The sequence below is a fragment of the Pseudonaja textilis genome, chromosome 6 (assembly GCF_049901715.1).
Source record: "Pseudonaja textilis isolate UNSWEBS1 chromosome 6, rPseTex1.2, whole genome shotgun sequence".
NCBI classification, from domain to species: Eukaryota; Metazoa; Chordata; class Lepidosauria; order Squamata; family Elapidae; genus Pseudonaja; species Pseudonaja textilis.
The window spans coordinates 19,676,564-19,701,776 of NC_141995.1; the positions used below are offsets into that span (position 1 = coordinate 19,676,564).

Consider the following 25,213-nt stretch of genomic DNA (forward strand, 5'->3'; position numbering starts at 1 on the left):
ATATAAAAAGCATAAAAATACAATATATATTTTAAAATTTACCTAACTTTTTATCTATTTCTGAGCCCCTTTAGATATATAGTTTTAAGGCATGTCTGTAAATGTAATATCATCAAAATGCTAAAAAAATGAAACTAATACTGATATTTCAATTGTTTGGTTTTAAAATATAAACAGAAACTGAGGTTGGAAGCAGATAAACAGTATTGCCCTACAAAGTCTATCATCTGATGCCACTTGACAATATCATCTAATATCAGAACTGGGTTTTTCCAAATGCAGTTTAAGGTATGATAGGTTGAGTTATCCATTAATCAGATGACACCATGAACAGATGAGCAGGTTTTCCCAGAATATATCTAAGCCAGTTGCTAGCACCCTGTTCCAACAAGCAGTCTGGTGAGTGTTCATTGGCTGGCAGTTTATGAACTTCACTATTGGCTAGAAAATGCAGTTGCTGGTTGACTATCAAAACTTGCAGTTTAAAAGTTAAAACAAAAACAAATCAAAAACAGAAAAAAATCAAGAATACTGATCCAGTCACATACATCATAGAAGCTCTTTATTTGGCATCACTTCACTTGCAGTGACCTTGTTCCTGTCTCCAAAATAGTAAATAATCCCTAGCCACCCTAATGCTTCTGGGCTAGCCAGACAGTAGCTATACACTGTGGGCACTAAGACACAGATTGTCTCTTAATATATACTATATATTCAAAGCCTCATCAAAACCATTTCATTTAAACATGAAGGAAAAAAGGGTGTATGCTTGATGTTTTCCCAGCATATTCTAGTTGTATATTTGCTTAAGTCCAGTCAATGCAAAACTATACATGACATTAATTTTACAAATAACACTGATGAATACTTTTTTTGTGTATTTAACTGACAGCTGTAGGGAAACCAAATCAGTCTAGGAATTGCAGAGGTTGGAAGAGGTGCTTAAGTCATTCTCAGCTAAACATAACTAGCACTAGCTAGCACAGAAATCATCTCTCTGAAGTTCATATTTGCATTTCAAGGGGAGCTCCCACTGGGGCCCAGTAAGGCTTTAGAGCAACTTATCCAGCTGATCTATAAGCAGTCTTTAATTGTTTCTAAATGCATATTAACATTTCTCTTGAAAACAATCACTGTTGGAAACTTTGTTCTAGAAGTAGCATTTTACATCGTTTTTAAAACAATCTTGCTTGTATGTAAACTATACTTTGAGTTATGAAGAAAACAGACAGATTTATGAAAATTTTAACTTTCACATTTAACTTACATTATACTGAATCATGAAAAGCCTGGATTTTCTATCTATGGCTTACTAAACAAACCCAAATTAACTAGGATCAAGACAGATATTTAGTTATAGGATGCTTTTTATGAACCATCAATGTGGATTTGTGTATTGTGATAAATTAAAACTAATGACCACTTTGTAATTTTGTGAAGTAATATGTGGATTAGTCAGTTGGATGACTTCATGTAAGACATTCTATGTACAATATACAGAACAAATTTAATCTTAGAGGTACAGTGACTGGCCTGATTCTTTCCAGTAAAGTTTATTGCCAAACAGCCTTTAAACTCTGATGTCTCACAGTCCAACATTTCAGTCATGTTTAGCGCTTTGGCTCTCTGAATTATTTTGAATTTTCAAACAGTCCATTAACCGTTCAAACATAACAATTTGCATTGAGGATTATATGGGGGGGGATCCTAAAATGCAGTAAAAATTGGTGCTGGTTCAAACACATTTAGCCTACAGGCAGTTAATATAACACTTTCCAAATGTATTAGACTTCAGTTCCCTGATTTCCCAAACAGCATGGATAACATGATTTTTGAAAGTTATTGTTTAACATATCTGAATTGCATTTCAATATTATCAGTCAAATGGCTATTGCCTTTCACTTTCTATATTAATAAAAATCAAATAAACAATACAACTGACAAATAAGTTGTGACAGCAAACAAAAAGTTTCAAATGTCATGTAATTCATTGTTAGCTTGAATCCAACTAAGCTGGTTCCAAGATTCAAGAGAAGCTTTTTTTGTGGGTTTGGGATCTATTCAATTTCACAAGCCAAATAAAACATGAATGAAGGGGATAGGTTGTTTCAGATGTCACCATGAAACAATTGAGAGGGGAGGAGGACGAGGTGCTACTAGAAGTCTTCTGGATGAAAGTTCATAGAGTATAAGCTTTTAAGTGAAAAAGCACTCAAAATCCTGTTGCCTTTTCTTTCAGAATATTTTTAAGAAGGTGGTTTTTCAACCATCACTACAACCAAGAAAAATTTCACTCCAGACATTGTTGAAAGATGCAATCAGAAGCAAGCTCACAAATATCATTAAGATTTACAACTGATATATTAAAGTAAGGAGGAAGGGGGGAAACTGTTAATGAAATATATATATATATATATTATTTCAATATTCTGTTTATTGTCTTCATTAAACAAAAATAGTCCCAGATGTTCTATGGTCTTGAAAAAGTTAAGACATCCTATTACTGCTTTGAACTGCTTAAATTACTTAAAATCAGTAGCACATTTTATGCATTTGAGAGAGAATTTAAAGAGTTACAGTTCTGTTTACACAGCACATTGTAACAAAATAGAAAATTACATTATGGCTCATCATATTATGTGAACTCAGTTTCTAAATTCAGTTTTCCAAAACTGGACTTCGAGTGATCAAGCAAATGTGCATAAAATGTCTTTTGTATTATAATTTTTAAAATATATTTCTAGCAGTCTATACCTGATTTGTGTTATTCTGATTTAAAATATTAACAACAAATGAATTTCAAGCATGTACACTATATCAACTGTTTATACATTTTCTGATATCAGAAGTTATGTTTCTTGTCAAATGAGATTGATAAAAATAGAAAATATTATTTTAAATAGACAGTTTTACACAACTGTAATCATTCAAGTCAAACAACTTCCAGCATGATTCCCTATAAATGACAACGATGAACCACAGTTAAGAACTAAACCTGAGACCTTCAATTAAATCTTTTAAGATTCTTCTAAGATTACTCCTCCCACATGGCAAGTATACCAAAAGATTTTATCTTAACCAATAAAATAAATGTATTCCTACTGTGAAGGAAAAAATCTATACCCTTAAATTAACAGATACTACAGACTATCTGCTGTACATCAACAGACATCTGCATTAATAAAGTATTTAAATACTGACAAACTAAAACCCACACAATTTTGAAAGCATTATGTCTTAATAGCTAACAGAGAAATAGTAATGAAACAGCTCTGCTACTAACAAGGTGGCAATGTCCCATTCCATTCATTATACTGTCAACTCCAAATTCATCTCTTTTGAAGCATCTGTCATCCTTTAGTCATGTTATAGTATAAAATCCTGCTGATATCAATTTCTAGATTCTTTTAATCCCTGAAATGGATTTTGTTCTCTTAATAGTAATAACCTCAGGAAGCAATCTGGATGAAACATGAGAAATTAGAAGTAGCTTGCAATAGAACTGAATTGTCACATTATATCCCTGTATATGTTTCTTTAAATACTGTGCCCTAACCTGCCTAATCACTAACAATTAAATGAATGTTGTGGTACTTAAAGAAGTAATGCCTTTGGAGGAATTTAGAAAGTACTGCCAATTTTGTTCCTTTTTATTTGGATTTCTCTTCCTTCTCTTGTGCTTTTTTTCTCAACTAAACAGCATTATGTCACCTTGATCTTCTACCAAGACTCAATACTTCTTTTTCTAAGCTTTATAAACCTCTAGGAATAAACTCACTGATTTAGGAAGTGAACATCCCGGAGTGCTCCAGAAACTGCATTTGGTCCTCATACCATGCCACACCACCTCTCATACTATGCCATTCTGGGATCAGTTCCTGGAAGTATAGTAAATTCTCCAAACTGCAAATGTTTTGGATTCACCTAAGCATGGTATCCCAAATCTACAGGTTTTGTACATCTATAAAAATATCTAGTAGCCCCATTCCATTCTTTGAGCTCTTCATCTTCAGAAGGATGCAAAAGGGTATCCACATGATCCGGAGTTACTGCAACCATCATAAATATGAGCCAGTTGCAAATCATCTGGTATTTACACTCAAGTAACTATTCATGCAACATGTGCTATGACATCCAGAAAAATATGACATACTTCACTTAATCCTCCAAGGAAAGATTGAAGGCAAATGAAGTCCAGGCAGAAGAAGAACACCATGGCTTCTGTTAGGAAAGTAAGTCACCTAACAGCTATTTGGGTTGGAAATATATAAACCAGGATAAACATTTTAAAACTGTATCTTTAAGAAAATGCAAAAATTGTAATTGGGCGTGGTTTCTCAAATGGCCATAAGATGGAGCCAGAAACCTGGGCTGTTTTAGTCTTAGTCTCAGAAGAGACTGTGTCTCAGTGAGTCTCTGTTTCCTTCTGTTGGAGAGTTTTGCCGTTCCTTCTATTGACTGATGTTCTTGGATTTGATGTAAGTCTGTTACTGAACTGTTTTTGACACTGGAATTTGATATTTGGATTATCCCTGGACTAAAAACTGACTGATTTTACCTGTGAATGACTTTGGACTGCCTATTTTGAACTTTGCTTAAAACCTTTATTGGAAGTAAAAACCAACATTTACTGTACAGTGTATCTGTGTGATGTATGTGTATTATTCAAACACTACTCTCAATACGTATCCCTGTATGCGCTCATTCTCCTAACGGGGAATTACCTCAACAGCTTCAAAATCTAAGGGACAAAACTCAAGCACTTTTTCATGGGGTTATTGATAAAAATAGGATTGCCAACATGATCGCCAACGTCCGATGATAGGTATGGTACAAGAAGAAGAAGAACTATTCAAAGGATTCAAAGATTATGTACTTTTTCAACTGACTTCTTTCTTCATGTGGTTTTAGTTCAATACAAAAGTAATCTTAATATTGCTTTCCCTTGTATGTCATGTAATTTTGGCTGAACAAACTATTTACTCAGGCTAATAAAAAGATTCACATGGATAACAACAAGCAAGTCAGAAAGATACGGCTCTGTTGTATCCTGGATTCAAATCTTATTTTAAAAAGAATAAAAACAGTAAAGTTATCTAGCCACAAGTTTTTCCTATCATGGAACAACATGAGACAACTATTAAATTTTATCATGTATTTCCAGAGCTTCAAGTAGAGTTACAAGATAAAGAGACTGTTGTTGTCAAACAGAATATGAAAAAAAAATCCCTATCAAATAGCAAAGTAGCAGAAAGTTAAAAATTACTTTAATTAATAGGTGAACTACAGAATACTTATATAAAAGACAAGTGCAAAATGCTAAAAGGAAACTCCATTTTAATAAACCTAAAGTAGATGTAATTTTAAAGTACACAGCCACAGTGAAGGCATAAAATATAATTTAAAAAAACAATCCTTACATTAGAGTATTCATAGACAACAGACCTCCATCGTATAGAATTCCTACAGTTCTATTTCTATTTACCCAAACATTTTCCTTGGCTACTGAATTTGAAAGTTGTGTTCAGATAAATTTGACTAACCAGTCTCTGTAAGTACATTTTTCAAAAATAACGTTAACAGAAAATTTCATACAGCATGAAATTTCCCAAATAAACATAGCAGAGGATGCTCAGGTATGCGTCACAAGATATGGAACGCTTGTGATGACCCAAGGAAAGCATCAGGTATAACAAAGAGGCTTTGTCTGAGTTAGACTTTCCCACCTCCAAATTAAAGTGATATCCATCCATTCTTTAGCTAACACAGGGGTCTTCAAACTTGACAGCTTTAAGACTTGTGGGCCTCAACTCCCAGAATTCCTCCTCCAGTCATGTTAGCTCAGGAATTCTGGGAAACTTGCCAAGTTTGAAGACTCTTGAGCTAACACAACAGTTTCTAATGGTTTGTGTGTGCAATTCATTATGTGAAACGTGATTATTTTTCTCCTCTGGCTTTGCGGTTGATATTAGACAACAGTGAAAACAACCACAGATATGGGTGTTTGAGGAAAAACGAGGTGGGTCCAATTGTAGGAATCTGGCTTGCATTCTCTAGAGCAGGGTTTCCCAAACTTTTTCCTTCATCACTTAGAATAACTTATTAGAAAGTCCTTTTTATCCAATGTCAATAATAAAACACTTAAAGTCAATTTAAATGTACCTGTTGTGCTTGAGTAATGGGTTTGTGTGTGGTAACCCAAAGAAAACCACTTTTACCCAATTTTGGGTAATTATCAAAATTTGGAAAGCACTGCTCCAAGTTGATTTTGCTGCCCTCTCTCTCATACCCTATTTAGATAACACTCCATTAAAATAAAGTGAACTAAAGGAACACTGGCATAAGTGTGATTGGACACACAAGGAATTTGTCTTGGTGCAAATGCTCTCAGTATACATAAAAGAAAATATACATTCAACCAGAGTCAAGAATCATAAGGAAGAAGAATCATATATACAGAAACTACAAATAAACAAAGAAACAAAGCCCAATTCAGTATCCTGGTTATTTTCTGGATATTGAATGGAGAGCAATAATCTGCAGCATTTAAAGTTAGACATATGTGTTATTGTGTTGTCAAATTGCCCTCTCATCTTCCTTAGATAAAATCATGGAAATTTGGTCATTTCAGTAAAGCAGAATTAGACTAATAAAACCTCTCTTCTCTTACTTTCTGAAGTCCTGTGGCCTGTTCTCCTTTCTTGATCAAAAGCCTAGAGAAAACTTGGTATCAAAACAGGGAGTCAAAATGACAGGTAGGAAACGTACTTAAGAAAGTGCCAATGAAGAAAACATTGAGAAAGAAGCTAGCTAGTGACCAGAAGAAAAGGGGCATCATATCAACATCCCTCAGAAGAAGGAAAAAGAAAAAGAAAAACCTCTGATCACACTTCAGTCCAAAATAACAGGCAGCAAAGTATTATGAATTTTATGTGTCTTGAAGCTGTGGTGGGATAGTATTAATTTAAGAAGGGGAATGGTACCTTAATATTAGTCTCATTACTGATCATTTGTTTGTTTAACTCGTAGGCTGGGGTCTGGGTAGAGATGAAAAAAAGCATAAACATTGAAAGTATATTAAAATAAAAGTAGAACAGGTTTGCAAGGATCAAGACATTCATCATGCCATATATCAGGTCCACATATGAGATCACAGCATTTATAAAGCAAGCAAGATATTCTAATTAAGTTCACTTCAACCATATATATTACTGTATACAGACAGTAATATGTATACATATCTACATCCCAATCAGAACATTCTTTCTATTGTATAGGAATAATTAAAATACATACTATTTTTTTCAGAGCATGCAAAATTAAATTAAAATACCACATCTGCTTTTTATTATTATTTAAAGATTCTTATACTAACATAATATTATCTGCATCAAAACATTTGTTTGTTTGCTTGTATTCCAATATCTATATTTGAAAAACAATTCAGAATAAACACTAGGCATTTATTATGATAAACATATTCAAATTTTACACTTACCAGCATTTTGAATATTAATTGAGACAATAAAAAGAATCTTTACTCTTTATTTTTTAACTGTAGGATTAGCATGATTATCAAACATATTTTATTTAGCGTTTTTCCTGGATATTAATACCTAAGGTAGATTAATATCTTAGCATAATTTTAGTTGGATATTAATACCTTTCAAAGTTCAAATATGGGCACTACATGTCACAATAACCTTTCTGTGATTAATATATTTGGATATATTTCAAGATTTTTAAAAGCACATGAATAACATACATCTGAAAAACACTTCCTCAGATATATATATATACCATAAATATATGCTCATTAAGAAACCATAATTGCTTGCATATTCCTTTGGCAATGTGTTCAAAAGCAAATGAGTTGCTTCTCTACAATATGCCTCTTTTGGTGTCTAAGAATTATAATTAAGATTTCTTGGGAGAAGGGCTGAGAGCTACGAAGATGGTAGAGCCACATTACACATGGGCGAGGCTGGGTTTTGGGGAGATCTTTCTTGATTTATGCTCTTTTCACATAATCTATAGTTTTCAGGTATTTTTCACCTAAATTACTATCAATTTTTGAGCAGTCATAGTATGAAGAACTCCTACAAGCTTCGAACTTGTTTCCAGATACAGATAATTGATTACTGGAGTAATAAGTGAAACGGTTCTCAAGTTATTTTATTCTCCAAAGCACCTTCACATTCCTCCATAGACCATCATACAATAGTGATACATTGGACATGCTCTCGGCCAATGTTTCTCAATCTTGGCAACTTTAAGCTGTAATGGACTTCTCTTCCCATAATGCCTCAGCTAGAATTTGCAAGAGTGAGAAACAGTGATCTAAGACCTGGTCTCAGGTACACTACCTGTCTCTGATTCCAACATCCTTACATTAGTCTACTCATCTGCAGCAAAGAAGCTATATACATGTAGAACCTTAGACCATGTTTGTATGAATGAAATATAGGCTGCTTTAATGACCTAACTACCAAATTAATTTGGACCCTCATATATCCCTGAAAAGGTCATTATTCTCTTTAAGTCTTGATGGTGAAACAGTTCATAGGATCCACTTTTATGGATCCACCATAAATAACTGTAATAGCCTATTTGCCACTCTAACTTCACGAAACCCAACTTCAAGAAACCCAACAAAAATACACTATTCAGACTCTAATTTCTTAGATAGTTAAAAATACAGTATATACACATAAACACTGCAATGTACTGTAACTTTTTTTAAAAAGGGGGAAGTAATAAATTCCCACAATTATTGATCTCACTTTTACAGACTCAAACATTTAAAAATTGCTAATTGAAAATATATGTGTGTGTGTGTGTGTGTGTGTGTGTGTGTGTACAGTATGTATGTATGTATGTGTATATATATATATATATATATATATATATATATATATAAAATTTGTTTTCTGAGGTTCTCGCGGGTATTTGTATGTGGATCTTTGGTTGTTCAGGTTTTCTCCCGCGTAAGATTCGAAGTATCTAGGCAACGTTTTGATGAAGTCTCATTCTGAGAAGCCCAGAGCCGAAGACAGAAGCCTGAAGATGATGAATGAGACTTCATCGAAACGTTGCCTAGATACTTCGAATCTTACGCGGGAGAAAACCCGAACAACTAAAGATCCATATATATATATATATATATATATATATATATATATATATACACACACACACACACACACACACACACACACACACACGCATACACACATATACAGAGAGAGAGAGAGAGAGAGAGAAGAATGCAAATACAACACAAATACATGTATTCTACAATGCAAATTGAAAAACAGCTATTAACTAAAGTTTTGTTTAGTTTTAACTTGTGCATTTGACTTTGTTTTTTTTTTCAAATGGCAAATCACAGATAATGATTTCTACTGTGTAGTAATAGAATATGTGAATCTACCCCTAAAATGCAAACATTTCTGGAATGCTTCATTTACTATGTGTTCATTCACTGAAGATTCTTAAATACATTTATTTGGAAATAAGCTTCTAAGTGCTTTAAAATAGATGAATGAACAGCATGAGCCTATGAACATTTATCTACTTAAAGCAAGCCACAATTCAATATGATTTAATGCTGAATAAATGTGAAAAGGATTTTAGTTTTATAACCTTCATCTAATGCTTATTTACTTAAAAGTGCATCCCAGGGGTTAAATTATTCTTTATTTATTTAAGACATTTTTATATCCTTTCCTATGTTAAAAACATCTGACTGCCTTATGACAGACAGAAACACAAACGATTGTAGTCACACAGTGCAATCAGATATATTTCTACTAAAAAAGAAACCATTGGTAAGGAAGTATTAAAATGACTGAAAGTAACTTTAAATAGGATTTCCTAGAGAATGAGTCCCATAAAATTTACTGTGTTTTAAACAGTTTAAAATCATGTTGAATAGCTTAAGGTCATACAAGTTCAAGGCTTTATCACACAGAGAATAAGATTTGTTTTGCTATATTTCGTTTATAGTTCTCCTTAACTATTATTGTGCAATCTTATCCATGCCCACCCAGAAATAACTCATTGGATTAAAGGAACTTCCATTCCAGAAATGGAGCAGGAAGTAGGAAATTATCTAGCATAATTAATATTTTCCCTAATCTTTCGATTATATTAACTTGTCTGTACAGTATTTTATTCCTGAGTCTTTCGTCAATAAAATAATCAAAGAAACAGAGAAAACCTATTATTCAATATCTGGCAATACTGAATATACATTTACACATACTATATAAAAGCAGTGTCAAATTGTTTTAGATGCTTTTGTCATTTACCTGGTGGGCAGTTGCATTCTGAAGAAGCTTCTCTTACTGTTCTGATTTTTGCCATATGTTCATAGGTCTTCTGTAGGGAAGAAAAAGAACATTTGAAAAACAGTCCTTTGCAGCAAAAGCTGAATAAAAGAACTAGTGTCAAATGTGTTCTACAGTATTTCTAAAGATTAAATATACAATAAATTGATATCTATTAGCCCAGTCTCTGTACATTTATCAATTGATCACTTGTTCATTTAATCATAACCACAGCTTAAATCAGAAGTAAATCAAGCATATATCTCCAGAAGTCCCACTCTCTCATCTGTAATGATTGGCTATCCTGGCAGAGGATATGATGAGCAATAGAGTTTAACCACTTCTGGAGTGATACCTATTGTTGCTCCTGATTTAAATATCACACATAAGAAAATTAAGGTTTTCCTTCCACTGTTCTTCACCAAGAGGTGGTTTATCTCTTACGCGTGAAAACAATTGCTTATCTTTCCCCACAGTATCTATGCAGATATAGAGAATTTTGTTTGGGTAAATATCTGAAAAATAGAGATTAAAGGGGAAGGAATATTTTGTATATGCAGGTCAACTGCTTCCAGGTTTATAGAAATAGCTCCTGCCATTTGAATTCAAATTGCTGCAGCCAAGCATTCTCCTGGACCGGCCCTGGCTGCCCATTGAAACTTAAATATCTACTTTACAAACACACGTCTGTGTGGCTCTCTTGTCAACCATAATGCTAACCAACTAACTCTCATGTCAGAGATGAGCCCGGGGGAGGGGTCAGCCTGATCAACTCCTACACATCATAAGAAAACAAAATGCAGTTGGAAGAATGTCATCCTGTAACATGTAATGTGGAGACCCGCTAATATTACCGCTGTCTCTTTTTTCAAGCTATTCCTGGAATGCAACAAATGCCCCATATTGCCTCTAGTTCATAGCAGTCCACTGAGCGCTATAATGACCCTTGTTTTAAAGAATTTTGTTCGGGCAACTGATAGCTACCCCTTGTTTATTTAGTTTATTCAACCGAGCACAATTCCCACGTCCAGACTCCAGGCAGCACACTTGCTTATAGATTCATGACCCTCTTTTTTGTCTAAATTTTTGTGGGAGTGATAGATAGTAATGATATCTTAAGGAAAAGTCCACATGAGCATAGGATACTCTTCATTATAACTGTTATTCTACAAAAGAATGATGCCAACAGAGAGAAGAATATTCTGGCATTCAAAAAAGATTGAGGTGCATTCTAACTTACATAAGTCCTCACATTAGTTAATATAGATAAAACCAGTGGAGGGTAGTGGTTAGAGTGCTGAATTAGGATTTGGAAAACACAGGTTTCAACCCTCAGTTAGCCATGACATCCATGGGTCACATGGGGACAATACTGAATGCCAGATAGGAAGATACTGGGGTATTATACATACAATACTGTCTTTGTGCAGAAAAGGGGAGAAGTAAATGCAGCCCATACTATTACAAAGTGAATAAATTAGTTTGTCTCCTTATCTCTTCAATCAATTTTCCTAACAAAAGCATTTTGCTCTTCTACTTTCCCCCCAACATACTAGCTCCCATCACCACCACCAAGATGCACAGCATCTCTCTATCTTACACGTTGCTTTTGGTTAAGACCAAGGCAGCAGAAGGGCAGCAGTTAACAATGTGTGGACCTCCAGATGTTGCTGCGCCGCAGCTTCCATCATCCCTCACAACTAGCGAGGCTACAGCTCCTTGGTGCCTGAAAGACTACCCATGGCCCGTTATTTTCCAAGAGGGGACCTAGCCCGCCCAGGTATCTCTGAGCTGACTGGCTGGCTAGCAGCCTCTTTTCCTCAGGACGGGCCAATCCCATCCTCCATTTTCCAGGCCACCCCACCTGAGCTAGAAGTTGCTCCACTTTCTCCTGCATCAGGGAATTCAGCTGGTCCAAAGAATAGCTGGGCAGCGACCGGTAGGACCCAGCAACAGCAGCAGCAGCAGCGCCCACGTCCCCTTGCGCTGCCTCAATGGCAAAGACCCTGGCCTGAAGGTCGTTGGTCTTCATCCCCAGGTAGACACAGGAAGCGACGGATCCCACCGAGAGAAGGAAGGCAGCCAGCAGCGAGTTGAAAGGCGGAGCAGACCTGAGGGAGCAGAAGCCTTGGCCGCCAAAGCAGCCGGCTTCCCCTTTGGCCTCGGGGTTTCTTTTCCCCACCATGCTTGGCTGGAAGAGGCAGCACAGGAATCCCCCTCTTCTTCTTCTTCTTCTTCCTCCTCCTCCTCCTTCTCAGTGGACGGCTGCTTTGCCCGAAGATCCCCGACACGCGCGCGCACAAAAAAACAACAGGAACCACAAGAAACGGGACAACAATTCAAACGGGTCCCTCCCAAGCCGAGAAAAGGCACTTTTCGATGCCAAAGAGCGGCGCGCTCGAGAGGATTTCCAAGGTAGCCTTCAAACTGCCCTCCCCAAAAAGGAGCGTGGGGATTATCACCACCACCCCGAAGAAGAAGCCGGGCAGCCTTCCTTCCCGCTCCGCCAGCCGCTGCCTTTGAGGGCACCCGCCGACCGGAGGCGCCTGGCCACCTCGTCAGGTGCTGCTTTCCAAGGCTCTTTTTTTTTTTTTTCCCCGACGGCGCCGACGGACTTGTTGCTTCTCCGGTTTCCCCGGCGCTTTTCTGCCGCCTGCAAAAGCCGGACAACTTCGGAGTTACTTCAGCATCCACCCCCCTCTCTTCATCCGAGTCGAGAGCGGGCGGGAGCAGCAGAAGCGTCGTCCCCGTTCCCCCCGCTTCGCCGCGGAGTCCCTTCGCAGCCCCCCGCCTGCCTGCCTGCGTGGGCGCCTCGAGGAGCGGCTGTCAGGCAAGCAGCAGCAGCAGCAGCAGCAGCAGCAGCAGCAGCAGCGTCTGCGAAGCCTCCCGCTCGGTTCTCTGGGCTGCACACCGCCTTCGAGCGCCGGCCAGAAGCTCGGGAGTCTCATTAGCATAATTTATTCACCTAGACCCAGGGGGAGGCCCGCCCCCCGCCCCTTCCCCTCCCCTCCCCTCCCCTCCTCCGCGCTCCTGACCCGCGAAGGCTTTTCAACATAATCCATGCGAAGCTGCGGCCACCAGTCTGGGCCGCCTGCCCACCCAGCCAGCGGTCCTCTCGGCGCTGCGCCACGCTCCTCTCCTGCCCGGACTCGGCGGCGTGGAGCCGCCTGTTCCTACAAGCAAGAGGGGACTGCGGAGGTGGGGGGGCCGGGGTCAGGTGTCCGAGCCCTGTCAGGGGGGACTCCCGCCGCTTTCCCTGGCGCAACGGGACTTGAACGGCGAGGCGAGAGAGACTTATTTATTTATTCATTCATTCATTCTTTCACTCACTCATTCATTTATTATTTATTTAATTTTATTTATTTATTTAATTTAATTTCATTTTATTTATTTCATTTTATTTATTTATTTAATTTTATTTATTTATTTATTTAGACTTGTCAAACGCTTACAAGAGAATAGGTATAAGTATATACACAGTTATGAATCCATGAAATGGATACAAATAAGAAACAATAGGACAGGGAGGCTAGGCACATTGGTGGGCTTATGCACGCCCCCTATAGGCCTCTTAGGAAAGGTCTGAGGTCAACAGTAGACAGTCTTAAGGTTAAAAGTTTTTGGGGTTTGGGGAAAAAAAAACCACAGAGTCGGGTAGAGTATTCCAGACATTGACCCCCCTCTGTTGCTGAAGTCGTATTTCCTGCAATCGAGTTTGGTGCCGTTTACCTTGAGTTTGTATCTATTGTGTTTTTATGGTTGAAGCTGAAGTATCCGATTTCTGACAGCAGAAAAACGGCTGTCCCGTAAACCAGGGGTCTCCAACCTTGGCAACTTTAAGCCTGGAGGACTACAACTTCCAGAATTCCCCAGCCAGCAAAGCTTTTGTAGTCCTCCAGGCTTAAAGTTGCCACGGTTGGAGACCCCTACCGTAGAAGACCAACTCCTGGATCGCTTCCCATGGCTTTGCCCCATCGAGCTCAGCGGCTGTCTTTGCACATATCACCTCCCCCACCCCCAGGGTGACTCCTGTCAGTCGGCGTTTTGGAGCCCTCTGACACAGAGAACCACCAGACGGGGTTTTTTCATGGCACACGAGGCGGGCTAAGCTGCAGTCTTAGGTAGAAGTCCAGCTGATTGCAGACAGGGATGTATACGGTGAGATACCGCTTGCCACTTGCCTCTTGTTTCTCACCCCTTGCCTCTTCGTGGAGGATTAAACAGACCAGGCTGGGATTTCTTGGCAAAGAGAGTCTCCCAATTTCTCCTTGAAGAAGGGATGTGATCCTCCATGCTTAAAGGAGGCAGGAAACTTATATGTAGGAGGAGGAAAATGTAGACCATAAGGATAGGGGTGGGGATAGATAGCAGATAGGACATAGACAGTAGGTGATTGGTAGATGATATAGAGACAGATATAGATATATAGATATGGTTGTGGGATATATATGGGACAGGAGTATATGTACTGTATATGTGCGTGTATAAGTAAGAAGATGGTGTTGGAAATTAAAACCCACCCCTCTCTTAGGAAAATGAAAATTTTTAGGATATATTAAAAAGGCAGAATATTTCTCCTAAAAGAGAAGTAGAAACTCAGAGGGACAGAAACTCAGCCCCCCTCCCCCACCTTTGCTAATAGGCCATTATTCTGGCCTGGGCCAGTCTATTTTACATAACAAAGATCTACCTCCTTCAGGCAGACCCATAATAGGAATCCCAAAGTCCTTTCATTACATCAACATCCAGCAAGGCTCAACCAAGCCTGAGACTCAGGACAGCCTACAGAGTTGTCCCTGCATGGCCCTATGGGAGTCTGACAACCAATCAGAATACAAGCTCAAATTCAAATCCAAACAGAAGGCATAAAACCAAGGGACTCTCAGCATTTCTTCCCTTTTCACTCAGGAGCTCCAAGCCATGTGGTCCTGTCCACCATTAATTATTTTACTTTATTGTCACTGCACCTCGTACAATGAAATCAAACACCATCTTCAGTGCACATCATGACCATGAAAATAAACACAAACACACGTCCTTCACACATTGAACCGGAAACCCCCGACACCAACACCACACCAAAGAGCTACTGCCCTGGGATAGAAGCTGTTTTTCAGCCTATTTCAGCCTGAACCATCTTTCTAAGCAGTCACCATGTTTCCAGTGTCTTTTTCCCCACTTGGAACTGACCCGGAAGGGTATTTCTTCCAACAGTGGTATTGGGACTGTCTAGTGTGCCTTGATAGGTGATCTATCCTCAAAGTGTTTGAGTCCCTGCTACTTCCCTTGGACCTCTGTGTGGTTTTTGATGCCATCAACCATGAACCCTTCTGGACCATTTAGAAGGATTGGTCTTGGGGAACTTGTAATAGTTCCAGTAGGAACAGACCAGAAGACAGGACTAAAAGACTATTGATCCAACACCTATGCTGCTGATCTATAATGTTCCAGATATGTCTTGCTTAGCATCTACAGGAAATTGCAGGGAGGGGTTTAAAGGGTAGGTGCTGTCATTCTCAAGGAGGAAAATATAACCTTGAACTGCCTTATCTTAAAGGTAAGGAAAAGGGTAGATTCTGGAACTGAATAAGTCTGTTCCGGCTCGAGTCATACTCACACTCCCCCAAAAATCTCAGTTCACTCTTTGGGAATGCTTCTCGATGTTCAACTACATGTTTACAGTAGCCCTCAACTTAAAACCAGTCACTAAGCAACCATTCAAAGTTAGGCTGGACCCCTGTCCAAAAGCTGCTTCCAGCCCATTTTCAGAGTTATGATGGCAACCCCGCCCCCCCATTGATTGCATAATCAAATTTTAGCCACTTGGTGACCAGATTATCTTTACAGCTATTTATAACATCCTACAGTCACTTGACCCTGTTTTGCAATATTTTTGGCCACTTTCTGGCATTTACTTCTACTTTGCAGCAAAAAATTCCCATTTGAGAAAATGGATTTAATAATAGCAATAGTGCTTAGACTTATATACCGCTTCACAGTGCTTTACAGCCCTCTCTAAGCAGTTTACAGAGTCAGCATATTTCCCCCAACAATTTGGCTCCTCATTTTATACCGACCTCGGAAGGATGGAAGGATGGATCAACCTTGAGCCAGTGAGAATTGAACTGCTGAAGTGCTGACAGCCAGCAGAAGTAGTCTGCAATACTGCATTCTAACCATTGCACCAATCATGGTGTTTGTTTAATGACTGCCATGTTCATTTAGCAGCCGTGGCAAAAAATGTCAGAAATTGGGTCTAGTCATTGGATAATTCAACGTACAAATGCAATGAATTATGACTGTAATTCTGGGCTCAGTAATGGTCCTAGTTCAAAAGCTACATATACAAAAGTATACACTACTCTTAAAAACTGTCCAGAAATTGCAGTTGGTGCAAGATGTAGCTTTCAGTGTCAAAATGAACAAGAGAGGGATATAAATTTAACACAATAAAGACGAATGACCACTAGAAAGCAGCAATGAGTTTTCTGTGTCTCTTTCCTATAATCTAGATACAGATATTGTGATTCTTGTTGGCAAGTAGATGTGCCTGCAATAAACACAGGTAATTTTAAAAAGATGTAGGAATTTGCTACCCCCCAAATTCCTAAGTGAGGTGGTCCTCACTCACTGACTGCAATTGTAACCAGTGACTCCGCTGCAGAGTCACATGGTCGTAAAGTGAAGCATCACATTACTGTGCTGATTTACAACATCAGCTCTGGCTGCAATTGGGAAGCAAATCACCAAGGTTCGTTAAGATTGATCTCACATAATCATAACTTGTGATTTCCTGCTGACTTCCCATTGATTTTCCTTGTTGGAAGCTGGCTGGGAAGGTCACAAATAATGATCATGTGACCACATGATGCTGCGACTATCATATGTGCATGCTAGTTGCCGAACACTCAAATTGTGATCGTGTGACTGCAGGGATGTTGAAATAGCCACAAGTTAGCCCAATCATAACTTTGCAGAGTTTGCTGTGCAAGTGGTCAGCTAGTGAGAAACTACACCTGCATTCCTTTCTCAGGACTCTCAAACTAAGAGTAGTCCGTTTTTACCTTGCTGCTTTTCTAATTTTGTTCCCTCAACCTTCTCTACTGTGTCTGTCTCTTCATGAACCTTTGGGAGGTTGGAGTTAGACTGACAACGTCTGAAGATCAAGGTCACATACATGAATATCACAGGGAATGATCCAAAAGGTCAAGATACTGTATGGTCACAACCACGTGATCAAAGCCTCACCTTTTTGTGCTTTAGTCACATGACTGTGACAGCCATCTTGACTTTCCTGACCTTGTTTCCTGTGGACGGCCCTGTTATATGATCTTTGCCACAGAAAATGCCATTGCTGCAGCTTTTATCAGTCCTGATGTGCAAGTTTTGCCTTCTTCAGTTGAAACAATATCATTGGTAAAGCCAGTGGAGAGGATTGGATTATGAAATAATAGTACAATAAGGGCGAGATATTTCTTAAATATGTTTGAAACAGAAAGAAGGGGAATAGAATTAAAATGTTCTTAAAATTAAATTTTTCTGCTTTCCTTTTTCACATCCCCAGTTTTAACCACTGCAGGCTGGCTTTGACAAAACTGCCTGGGTACAAATTGGGACAATAAACAAAAAAATGTACCATTTCAGCAAGCCACACATTATCTTTTGGTTAACCAAAGCAGTGTTTTAAACTGCTGAAATGAAAGGAGAGCAGGAAGGAGTGTTTATATCAGCAATTGTCCACTGAAATATTGCAGTAGCTGATCCTGATCCAAATTAGAATTCTTCCAGATATGGAACTATGGGGATGGAATATGATTTATTTATTCATTAACAATAATCCCCAAAGATAGCTTACTTCCCCACTCAATACTGTGTAGCATAGTCAGGTGGCAAATGTGCTATTGTATATTACGTGTGTTTAGCAAACTCTGCAAAATCAAGCAGATTTATCTGTTCATAGAGTTGATGTGATCATGTGATGCCTGGAAAAAATGTGGGATGCTAAGTAAGATTATTATAGGCAGCTACTATAAAATCAGTGTGAACAGTGGCAAGAAAATATTAGTGTATTAAAATTAATAAATCATGTTTAGAGTATGATTATAGATCTTCTAGTGCCTGACAGGTATCTTGTTCCACCTCACTTTTTACATGTACATGAAAAACAAGCTAATATGCTCCAGCATCATCCTTATTTTAAGGATGCCTTTGGGTCCCAAATAATCCTTATAAAGCAGATTAGAAAGTAGAAATGATAGGCAACAATATCCCAATGCTTTCTTTGCAAATTTGCCCACCAGCTCCATAAGCATCAGAAGAGATAAATGGTAAGGAGGCATTTGGGAGATGGGATTAGAGAGATATCATTCTGGAAAATCCACACTTTGTAAAAACATATGTCTTCCTACCAGTCATTTTGTGAGGAGGGCCACAATGTATTCTCAAGACTGAGAATCTTTTTTGCAATCCATCATAATATATAACGTATAGTAATACCTATGAAGCGAGGGAATACACAAGATACAGAGAACTGGGTGGAGAGCAAATGTAGCAAGATACGGTAAGGGCTAAAATAGACATTTGCCAGTCCTATAATCAGCAGAGGACTTGGAGTATATTATGTTTCATAGACAATTGATGGAGATCAGATGTCATCTAAAAGAATGTTCAGGATCCCACCACCGTTGCAGTTTATGGAGCCCTCCAGAGGTTATATACATGCAATCTCCACTCCCAAATCTGGGACTGTGGGAATTCCTCTATGCATCATTATAAAGACATTTGGTGGTCACCACAGTTCAGCTATAATGACCCAGTATTTGGTAATATCTTTTGACACTGGGGTTAAATACTGCAGCTAACACTGCAATATCCATTTATCTACCCTGGGCACATTGCAGCTATTCTTGTTGACAGCATTTGGTAAGTCAGCAACTAGATTTATTACAGCAAGACTATAAAGAGAAACAAAATATAACAGGTTAACATCATTTTGACAGAAAACAAGAGGATAAGCGCAAAAATAGAAGTTTCTAACAGACTTCTATTTGTAGCATGTTAATACCAATTTTGTTTATTTATAACATTTTTTTTCCCAAAAAAAAGTGTGCAAGAACAATGTGGAAGTGCTTCTGCAGACAAATAAATTAACCTGTAAGTTTAAGAATAACATCTTTCCTTGGTCCCTGCTCCTACTTTTGGAGGGGAAAAAATGTTGAACAAAATTTACGTATGCCTTATGCATAAAAAAAATATACAAAATCTCCTTTGAGTTGAGTTTGACTTTTAAACATCCAGTCTGAATATTTCCTAGTGATTTCTCATCTAGGAACTAATTGTGCATGGTAGAATTTGAATCGGGGATGAGCATCTGGTTTTTTTAATGACAATTCGCTGGAAGTCAAAAAGAATCACATTTTTGTGAGATGGTTGGCCATATAAATGTGACACGTAAAAAACCAAAAAGGACACAAGGTGATCACATGACCTTGGGACACTGCAACTGTCATCAATACGAATCAGTTGCCTAGCATCGAAATTTTGATCAGGTGACCACGGGGATGCTGCAACAATCATAAATATGAACAATGGTCATAAGTCACTTTTTTCAGTGCCAATGTGACTTGGAAGGGTCACCAAGTGAACTGTTCTAAGTCGAGGACTACCCGTAGGTACATATAGAGCCAGTTCAGTCCAGGAGTTAAAGCACCATGCTAGAAGCCAGGAGACATGAGGCACAAAGAGAAGTATATGATATGGCCTAGTGGGGGGATTCAAACATTTTTACTACCGGTTCTGTGGGTGTGGCTTGGTGGGCATGGCAGGGGAAGAGTACTGTAAAATCCCCATTCCCTCCGCACTACTGGGGAAGGATACTGCAAAGTCTCCACTCCCTCCCCACCCCACTAACCTGCTTTCCAGCTCCGTTCTCCTGTGCAGAGCAACAAAAGAAGACCCAGCCAATCAGCTGGGACTATAGAGGCAGAGAATAGATGGGGGCAGAGCCAGGCAGGGGTGGTATTCCGAACTACTCAAAATTTCCACTACCGGTTCTGCAGAACTGGTCAGAACCTGCTGAATATCACCTCTGATATGACCTTGGGCCAGCCATTCTCTTAGCCTCAGGAAGAAGCCAATGGCAAACCACTTCCAAAACACCTGGCCAAGAAAACTGCAGGGTCCAGGCCAGGCTGTTTCCAGGAGTCAACACTAACTGAAAGGCTCAAAGAAAAACCCCTTTGTGATCAGCTATAATATACACTTACTAATATATTTGTTTGTCAAAACCTTTTCCTCTGCCTTGGCTCTTTAAAATGCAAATGCTGTATGACAAGAAATCATTCCTAGCCGATGGTTGTAAGACAGAACTTTTGCTTTCTCTTCAGTCTTAAGTACAGTGCATAAATGCATGCCATCTGTGTAGAATGCTGTCCTAGCAACCGGTTTACAGTGATGGGACTAAGCAACTAATTTAAAAACAAAACAATATATTGTTCAAAAAGAAAAAAAATACAGAGAATATGTTCTGACTTTAATTCTAAAGTCCCAGAAATTAACCATTTGCATTATTTGTTTTCTTCTGCGACAAATGACATGGAATGACAAGTCCCTGAAGATTTTTGGCAAGGTTTCTCAGGTGTGGTTTGCCATTGCCTGCATCCTAGGGCGGAGACAAAGTGACTGGCCCAAAGTCACCCAACTGGCTTTGTGCTTAAGGCAACTCACAGCCTGCCAGTTTTTAACCTGCTACCTTAAGCACTACACCAAAGTGGCTTTCCATCCATACTCAAGGATGACAAAAACCCTGATGTAAAATTAACTCAGCAAACAAAATTATTTTGACAAATATATTATTTGGCTCAGTCACGTAACATGCCCTCTCTTTATTAGGCAGAATGCTCTCTATTCTCAAAAGTGCAAAGGAATTTCAGTATTTTGAATGCTACTTCAGAATTCCATAGCATGTACCTTTAAGTACTGATGTGTCCTTACATATCTCTCTTAGCATTGCTCTTTTCAGGCTTGGTACACAATTGTGTGTGTGTGTGTGTGTGTGTGTGTGTGTGTTCTGCTGGACTCAGCCCTCTCTTGAAGAACAGTCAGTTGTTGCACCTGGGTGTTTTTTTGTTTTTTGTTTTTGTACAACTATGGCTTGGACACCAAGTTATGCCCCTCCTGCACTGAGGCCTTGCTCATAGTCACTCATGCTTCAATCACTTCCCAATTGGACTACTGCAACACACTTTCCATAGGACTATCCTTGAAGACCACCCAGAAGCTTCAATTGGCCAAGAATGCAATGATGCAGTACTTATGGACACTGCTCATTATGCTCATGTAATAGCACTATTCTAGGAACTACTCTGGCTCACAGTTGGCTTCCAACTGTGTTGATTATCACTTTTAAGTCATACATGACATAGGACCAGTTTACTCCCAGGACTGCCTTGTCCCAAGGACATCTAACTTCCCCAACACATTACCATGAAGAGGATGTACTCCTGGTTCCTTCTTTTAAATGCTGCCATCTCATGGCATCTAAGAACCATACTTTCAGCCCCAGCTGGGTACTGGATAAGTCTTGCAGACAAACAACGTTACTCATAAGTGTTTTAGTGAATATCAAGATTTATTGCAGCACTTCCAATCCCGATAGGCAAAAAAGGAGATCCTGAATAAAGTTAGTGCTGAGAGCAACTGCCTCTCAGCATTTTTTATGCCATTTCCCAGTGCCTCCCAGGTAATTTGACATCCGCTCATTAACACCATATCCCCCATGCCTCCTCCCCATGCCTAATTACAACGCCTAGCCCTGAGTCTTCCCCTACTATGCCATGGCTGTTTCAGTCCAGCTTGCCAGCTTATTCACACATCCCATGGCATATTCGTTTGTATATCTCCTCCCTGTGTCCATCCCCTGTGTATTCCCCCACAGGGAAGCATTGTGGGCATCGGCTCTACCGACGGCATGGAGCAGCAAGCATCCCATCCCAGCTGACGTGTTTTGGTGAAGTGTTGGGCTCTGGGCACACACCTAGCAGCGGGTAAGATCCCTAAACCTGACACATGCGTTCTTGATGAGTGCCCCTCTGAGAGGAAGAAAAATCTAGGTTTGCTATTATCCTTACACCACATTTTGGAATAGCTTTTGATATGCTTCTCAAAGGCCAAGGGTAGGCTTTTGCTTCATGAAGTCATGTACCCTCACCCTAATCAAGCATGAAAACACATTGGTCAAATCATAAATAAAACATGAATTTATGGAACAGAAGAATGGTCCTTGCTAAACAGTGTTGTAGAATGTCCGTCCTTTAGCACAAGAATTTGACTTCTTTCTTTCTTTAAGTGTCACGTGCATTTGCTACTGTAGGCTATGTATAGCTCAAGTTACAAGGTGGTACCGCCTTATTCTTGATGGCACCAGAACATCTGGATTCTTAACCGTAGCTGATAGAAAGTTCTGTTCATGTGCCCAGTGGGTAGCTTTTGAAATTCCTCTGCATGTTCATGACCTGCCTGATGCTCTCCAATCATCTATAACTGCTGCCATATGCAACCATAAGCTTTTGCACGCATCTGCAAATGTTCAGAGAAATGACATTTGGGATTGCTGCAGAAGCCCAGTCCTTTGCAACGGCTTCGCGTGATAATCTGAAAGCAGTTACCCAACTGCTTTCCTGTGGATGTTAATGCAAGAAAACAGAAAGAACCGGTGATATAATCAGATCTTAGATTTGCAGAGTTTTACCAATGTGGAAAACTTCCTGAAGAGAAGGTTCAAGAATGGCATTGTTCACTGACCGACAGGGGGCCCAATTTGCCTCTAAGCCTGAGATCTTGCCTCTGGCAACACTTAAAGGCTTTCCTGCCAAGGTTTCATCATACTATGTGAGTTTGAGAATCTCTTCTGGAACTAATTTTTAGGAAGTTTACCCCCTGGAATATCCAGCCATATGCTTAGAATGAAATCTGAGTTTGTCTTGTGGATACTAGAATTGGCTTACACATGATAAGAAACGTTGTGTTCCTCTGCGGTTTCTACACAGTCCGTTGCTGCAGAAAAAATGGAATAAGTTGCAGGAGATTTATCTTGCTTGTTAACTAGCTTTTCTACACACACATATTTGGTGGAAGTTTTTTTGTTATTAAGTTGCAAAATGTTCCATTAATGCATACTGTGTTTTTTCCAATACACACATAGATGAATGAGCTTTTTTTTTTTTTTTTAAAGAGCACCATTTACATCAGCGATGTCAAACTCGATTTCATTGAGGGCTGCATCAGGGCTGTGTTTGACCTGAGGGGGCTGAGGTGGGCATGGCCAATGTGGGCCAGCTTGACATCATTCATGTCAGAGGCACCTGTGGTGGCCCAAGTGCTCTGCCAGTGAAAATGGGCTCCTGAGCTCCGTTTTTGGCTGTGATGTTATTCTGCAACCCTCTGCCAGTGAAAATGGAGCTTGGGAGGGCCGCGGGCTCCATATTTCCTGGCAGATGCACTGAGGGCTGATCCTTTGCTGTTTCCAGGGCAGCTCCACAGGCCAGATCTAAGCCCCTGTGGGCTGGATCCAGCCCCTGGGCCTTGAGTTTGACACCCCTGATTTAGATGATTTTGTATTTCCGCCATTTCTCTTTGTGGATATTTAGGTCCCCTCTCTTTTTTCATCTGTGTTTTAGCATCTATAAAGTAACCTGCCAACTAATATACAAACTGCCCTCACTTTGGGACTGTTTAGAATAATTAAATCCGGACTATAAATTTTGTTATGTCTTGTTTGTGAGAGATTAATTAATTAAGCATTGTAAAATAATAGAAATAAAAAACCTTTCAGAAATAAACTTTCTATTATTTCAATTTTTGCTGAATATGCTACTTGTACTTCCCGAAATATTGAGAAAACAATAAAAATTGCAATACCCAGAAATTGACTTAATATCACTTCCAATCATAAACTGCCAGACAACAGCAAGTAAATCAAATTGCAGAAATGCACCACACATTTATGCAAAGTTTCTAGGAGAGTAGATGGAAAATTATGGAATCATAGACTTAGAAGTCAACCCCATATTGATTGAAATAACTCAAAGTAAAGCATTCCCAATAGATAGCTATTTAAAATATGCTTGAATATATCCAGGGTAGGGAAGAGGACAGTCTCTGTGGTTAACAAATTCTTCAATCCTGCTCTTAATGTTAGGGAGGTTTTCTCCCCTTATGTTCAGTAATAGAAAGGGGTTTGTTTGTTTTTTTGCGTGTTGGCTGTGATTCAGTTTTCTGAATCACAAAAGTCAAAAAATATCTGAGGGATTAATGTATCATTATTACTATCTTAATAAGCACTTTGATAGGTTAAATAGACAAAGGAGATTTGCTAGGATGTAATATAATGCTTCTGTTTCATGTAAAGCCATGTGCTATGAAAACAATGGATAGATTGAATGAAGTTGCTCCTCTTTTCCACCTTATCCCAGTCAATTTCACTGAATGGGCATTGACCTTATCTGTTAAGTAGACATACCCACTGAATTTTAGAATATTAAAATGCACTGATTTCCAAAGACGCAAAAGGTCACTTAAAGACGCAAAAGGTCACTTAAAGTATCAATTGGACAAAAAAAAACAAACCCATGCATTTTATCTTCTGTTTCTTAACTTTTTATTTACACCGGTAGAAGACTGCTAAGGAACTGAAATGGGAATCCCTCTGTTAGAGTTAATTGCACCTTAATCCATAAAACTCCACATCTGTGAAATAGCAACCTACCACATAGCAATTCTGTTTGGAGCATCTGTGCCTTATGTTTCTTTTCTAGCTCCACTGAACCATAGAAAAGGGGAACAGGAACGGAATATTTGTTGCAGTTGATTTGCTGTTGTACACA

General features: G+C 38.9%; 1 protein-coding gene across 1 annotated transcript in view; it reads right to left on the minus strand.

The window, feature by feature from the left end:
• The window catches only part of COL25A1 (collagen type XXV alpha 1 chain), a 269,830-nt gene extending 257,218 nt beyond the window's left edge, over positions 1-12,612 (minus strand). The window contains exons 1-2 of the mRNA XM_087935959.1: positions 12,196-12,612; positions 10,314-10,383 (exon numbers count right to left, since the gene is read on the minus strand). Of these exons, the coding sequence (XP_087792085.1) occupies positions 10,314-10,383; positions 12,196-12,516 (391 nt within the window). The 5' untranslated portion in view covers positions 12,517-12,612. The remainder of the gene's footprint in view (positions 1-10,313; positions 10,384-12,195) is intronic.
• Positions 12,613-25,213: the final 12,601 nt, after the last annotated feature.